The sequence below is a fragment of the Panthera tigris genome, chromosome B3, assembly GCF_018350195.1.
Source record: "Panthera tigris isolate Pti1 chromosome B3, P.tigris_Pti1_mat1.1, whole genome shotgun sequence".
Taxonomy (NCBI): domain Eukaryota; kingdom Metazoa; phylum Chordata; class Mammalia; order Carnivora; family Felidae; genus Panthera; species Panthera tigris.
Genome location: NC_056665.1, coordinates 22,947,762 through 22,953,461, shown reverse-complemented (window position 1 = coordinate 22,953,461; position 5,700 = coordinate 22,947,762). Strand labels below are relative to the sequence as shown.

General features: G+C 40.7%; 1 protein-coding gene across 1 annotated transcript; it reads right to left on the bottom strand.

Annotated features, from left to right (window-relative positions):
* Window positions 1–755: 755 nt before the first annotated feature.
* Window positions 756–2,830, bottom strand: MKRN3 (makorin ring finger protein 3). Its single transcript, XM_007098959.3, has one exon. It carries the CDS (start codon window positions 2,712–2,714, stop codon window positions 1,266–1,268), a length of 1,449 nt encoding a protein of 482 aa, XP_007099021.2. The 5' UTR covers window positions 2,715–2,830; the 3' UTR covers window positions 756–1,265.
* Window positions 2,831–5,700: the final 2,870 nt, after the last annotated feature.

The following is a 5,700-nucleotide window of genomic DNA, read 5'->3' as shown; positions in this document are numbered from 1 at the left end:
AATCTGATAGTGTAATTGTGCTATACTATCTCCTTATTACTATTGTGTTTAGTTTTTGTTCCTTTATACATTTCACTTTTTTTTAAATCTTTTCACTCTTATATTCTGACTGGTTCCAATATTTTTATATTCTATTTTCTCTTTCATAATTTTGTCATTTGTATGTTGAAAACTTTTGTCAAAAGCCCCTTTTTTAATGTCAAGAGATAATACAAAATATTAATACAAAGAACTGTATATCTGAGTTCAAGGCTAATTGTGCTGTTATAAGGAATGTGATTGTGCTAAATTGCATGGGAACACACATTTGTGTATTTATAATAGGAGAGTGAGCTATCGATGCCACCAAAGGAATTACCAATGTCCTAATTTGTAAGTCCTTTATCTGTGTCTGCTACATTTGACCACAGCCACTTGAATATCTGTTTTCATTAGATACTAATCACTGAAGCCTGTGAAAAGGACAGAAAGATCATTTACACACTTCACACTCACAACAGCAAATACTATTAGCCTTCCATTTTCAGCTTCTAGCTCTTCCAGATATATGATAGTGTATATGTTTTATATATATCTTGAAAGATATAACTTTTACACACATTTATATGCAAATATATAATTCTTAAATATATACTTTGAAATGTAAGTAATTTCACATCAAGCTTTACAGGATAAAAACATGTAAACATACGCACTTGGTTCTGGTCAAGTAAAACACAAAACCACAAGGTAACCACATGTTAAAGAGTGCACTTGAAGAGGAATGAGGGAAAGAACGGACATGTAAACAACAAAGATGAGCAGTTGTACCACAAAGGCCCTGCGGGGGTCCATTTCTTAAGGCTGTAGTAGCAAAAAGCTCCTTGTTCAGTTAAGACTTCTCCCTTCACCCTGTCACATTTATTCTTGAGGGACTTCAAAATGAGTGTGGAAATTCTGTAAACACTAGACTAGAACTGAATCAATCCTGTTGAAAACAGAGATGACAAAATAAACCATAAACTACAGTAATATTCATTTCATCGAACAATAACTTTAAGGACTTTGTTACAGTTTACCACAGTAAAACAGCATAACCCTGAAATGAGGATGGACAAGAAAACAGAGATGAATGCTTTGTAAAAATGGCTTCCATAGCCCCTGTAAATGATAGATGTGTCTATAAACAACAAACAAGCAATAGCAGATGACAGACAGAGCCGTAGCACACTAGACCACATGCCACAGCATAATGCTACAGATTCAAACTGGAATATTTTTCCAGCTTATAATGAAGTCCCACTGGTCCTCTGAGAAAAAAAAACAACAAAAAACGCACTCTTTCCCAGTGAAAGAAAACACTTAAACAACAGATTGGCCAGCCGAAGCATGACAAGCTTTTTTTTACTGCTTTTAAAGGGCATCTCGCCCTCTCCCACCTGAGTAGGCTCCAAAAGTTGACTGCAGTGAGCACCGGATGCCTCAGCACCCTGCCTCTGAGGATCCTCTCCTGGGCCCTCAGGGGTTGCATGCTTGTAAAAACAGTTCTCTCCAAATGGGCAGTAACCCCTGCCTTCAGCAAAATACCTGCAAGTCTTGTTGCTCATTGCCTCCTTGTACTGCTGAATAAGTTTCTGTTTCTCTTCCTCCTCCTCCACCCAGAACTCACTGGGAATGACAAAGTTGGAGGTAACCCTGCACTGTGGACAGGACTTGACGATCCTGTTGCCAAACTGTTTGTCAGTCCTCCACCTGCGGATACACTTAAGACAGTAGGTGTGGTTGCAGTTGGAGAGGATGCCAAAGCGGCAGTCACTAGGGTTGACTTTCTCATAGACAACCTCCATGCAGATGCCACACACCTTGTCCATACTTCGCTGCACTGCAAATGAGAGTTCCATATCCTTCTCGTGTGCTTCAATGCAAGCCTTTGTATGGTCTGCCCTCTGCACAGCATCCACAGGGTGCAAGACCTGAAGCCCACACATATCGCATATCTCTCCATGGATATACATACAACTCTCCCCACGAAAGCACTGCCCCATGGCAGCATCACGGCAAAGCTGCTGACCCCTGCCCACTGCAATCTGTTCCCTCTCAGTCACTGGGCTCTGTAAAGGAGCCCTGGGAACAAAAGGGACCATGCGGCCCCTATAGGGTTGCCCGGGTACAAATTCAATAGCATTCTCCCAGCCTTCTACACTGGCTCCTCCTGCAGCTTCAAGGCCTGCATTGTCTCTCTCAGCTTCAAAGAAACCCCTTTCAGCAGCCAAGCCAATCACAGGCAAGGAGCATGAAGGCGCAGCAGAGGGGGCTTTCGCCACTTCCTGAGGCAGGGTCTCAGTATGCGCAGCCGTGCTAGGGCCTTGGTCTGCAGAGGCCCGAGGCAGTGAACCATGGCCCTCCCTGGCCAACTGCTGGCCTGAGAGGTCATGTGAGTAGCGACAATTCTCCCCCTCCTTGCAAAGCCCATGCAGATAATACCTGCAGATGACTTGCTTCGTCCAGCTGCCACCACTCCGGCCCTGCATGCGACTGGGCCCAGCCCCGCCCCCTGCAGCCTGGGCAGGCCTCAGACGTGACGCGCGAAGGGGGGCCGGACCTGTAGCCGCAAATTGCCGGAAGACCGGGCGTGTGCGGAGACTAGGCCCAGGTGCACCCTCCCCTGCTGCCTCGGCACCCGTAGATGCCCCAGGTGCCTCAGAGGCTTCAGTGGGAGCTGCAGGCTCTTCCATGGCAGCCTCTTCCCCCCAAAAGGTACCGGAACTTCCCCTGTGTGCCTTCCTTTGGGCTAGAGGCCCGGAGGGTAGCAGCCGGCACCGGGACCTTGTTTCGGGGAAGTGTGCATCTCTTTTCCTTTTCCCCCTGCTCTCTTCCTGTGACTGTGGTTCCTACTGGCTCTGAGCAGGCGCGGCGGACACTTCCTGTGGTGGCAACGTCAATCCTCTATTCATTCCGTACGGTCTGTGCAGCGTGCACGGTGATTGCGGATCTTCCTTTGTTCTCGCAGCCGGGGCTGCCCCGCCCCTTCCCCGGCCTCTGCCCCCGCTAGTCTGCATGCCAGCTGGCGGATCCCAACGCTTCTTGCTGGCAGGCTGCTCTGGAGGACGTAATCACAACTCTTTGAGGTTTTTATTCAATTTCTTCCAGTGTTCATTCAGACACCTTGTATTTGATTGTTTTTTCACATATGTCTGTTTTAAAAATCATAATCACCCCCCCCCCCACTCTCCCATATAAATTATAAATTCTTTTTTGTTCATTTCATTTTACGTCTACGTGAGATCGTGTGTGTGTGTGCGTGTGCGCGCGCTCGCGCGCGCGCGAGCGCATTAAGTCTTACGACTGTCACTGTGAGATGCTTTTTGTAGATGCGACAAGATTTCTGGTCTTTATTTTCTGGAAATTCTTACAAGCTTACGGTGGAAATGCTCTTTGTCAGCAAGCCATTAGCAGAGAGTGCTTTGGAGGCGAGACCACTTTAGTGCCTTTCAGATGTCTTAGTTTATTGTGATTTCCAATTCTCCCTTCCCACTGTGCAGAAGCTGCTGAATCCGTACGATCCTGATGCAGGCATAATAAGCCACTGTCCTCTGTGTGACCCTGGCTTTTATTTTCTCTTGCTGGTTTAACTCATGGTGGTCCTTTGTCTCTCTTTCTTTCTTTCACTGAGGTTTGTATGGTATTGTGGCAGGCCAGCCTTTCATAATGTATTCATTCTCTATCATTCTGCTCACAAGTGGTGCTTTTTAATTTCCTCTGTGAGCTCTTTGTCCCCTTGCAAATATATTTTAGTAGATTAATAAATATATATAGGTATATATATACATACATATATATGTATATATATATAGGCCTCCTGTGCTAAGAGTTCGTATCCTGGATTTATACTGAATTTTATCTTGTAGTTTTCTGCATTCAGAAATTATTTTACATTATTTTCCTCCTTTATTCTTTTAATGTGATTATTTACACTGATAGATTTTCAGATATTTAAAAATTTACTATTTTTCCCTCAGAAATAAGCATTTCTGTGTTATGATGGTTTATTATTTTATATATTATTGGATTTTGTTTGCCAAAATGAATTTCTTAGGATTTATGGTGTAAATTTTAAAATGGGAGAAAGCACAGAAGTCAGATTGAAGTAAATAATAAAGAAAAAATAAACCTGAAGTAGTGTAATGAATCAAGTGTAATCCTTTAAATGGATTATTGAGACGTATGAAATTTGTTAAGAAAAAAATGAAGAAGCCTCAAATAATATTGAGAATTTTAAAAGTGGTGTCACTACATTAATAATAGACATGAAAAATTGTGATAGGGTATCAGAAATAAGTTTAAGCCATTAAGTGTGAAAATTTGTACAAAATGGTCATATTTCTAGAGCCACATCTATTAATAAAAATGACAGGAGCAGAAAAAAGGAATACTGGCCTATTACATAAATTGAATCTGTAATTAAAAATAATTTTTAAATGAAAGATTTTAAAGATTTCTATCTGAAATAAATAGGCAAAATTTTCTTTATTTATTATTGTCAGTCCTAGCCAGTACCATAAAGCAAGCAAAGAAATAAAAGATGTTATAATTGTAAAAGAATTATTAATAGGAGACAGCAGAAAATTAAAAAAAAAATTGATAAGCCATTAGATTTAATAAGCATATTTAACAAGGACATTGGATAGAAGTACAATATACCAAACAGTTATATTTCCATTTCAGTTAATGACATTTAAACACTTAAAATTCTTAACATTGATAGCAACATAAAAAGTTAACTACCCCAGAAATTAAACTATTTAACATTGTAAAAACTAAAATTATTTTTTTATTTGGGAAGATTTAAAGAAATCAGGGGATACTGTGATCATGCAGTAGAATATTTTCAAAAGGTAAGCTTTTCCTAATTTGGTAATTATGAGAATATTGCTGCTTTCCACCATGAATGTAGGAACTCTTGGTGATTTTGAATTTTCCTCTTTGTATAGTTACTGATTTTTGTATTGGTGATGCCAGTTCTTCCAAAGTCTAACTTGCATTCTCTTTCCTCTCATAAATGCATTGGTTAATGGTGTTCCTCTGACAGCCCCTCAGATTTTCACAGGGAAAAGACTTGGAGCATAGAGTGGGTTTATATAGCAAGCTTTTCACAGATTCACAAACAAGAATCTTGAATATTAAACTGTTATTTCCTAAATGATAATATGTTCCCAGCACGGTGTTTAATTTATATTTGATCCACTTTTTACAGACCAGCACTGTGCATAGAATGTTCTGTGTTGATTTTTATGTATGTACTATCCAGTATGGTAGATATTAGCCCCATGTGGCTCTTGAGCACTTGAAATGCAGCTAGGATGACTGAGGAACTGAATATTTAATTTCAAATTTAATTTAAATAGCTACATAGAGCTAGGAGCTACTATATTGGACAGTGAAGTTCTATAGAGTATTTGACCATCCCATCTCCTCAGGCATGAGGGTACAGAGATTTTCTAACCTGCTTGAGGCTATGCAGCTGGCATGGGGCAGCATTTGTTTTCAGACCCCCACCTCAATGGCCCCAATTGTGTTCATGTCCTAACATCTCATAGTGAACTATGTGTTCTAGTTTTATAATGCAAATATTTCATATACACTATTAGAAACTAAAATTGTACCCCATGATTTTAAATATATGAGATGAAACAACTGGAAATGGGGCAGGGCATGTTGAAA

Coding starts and splice junctions, on each gene's coding strand:
- MKRN3 (XM_007098959.3), bottom strand. CDS start 2,714: ATGGAAGAGCCTGCAGCTCCCACTGAAGCCTCTGAGGCACCTGGGGCA.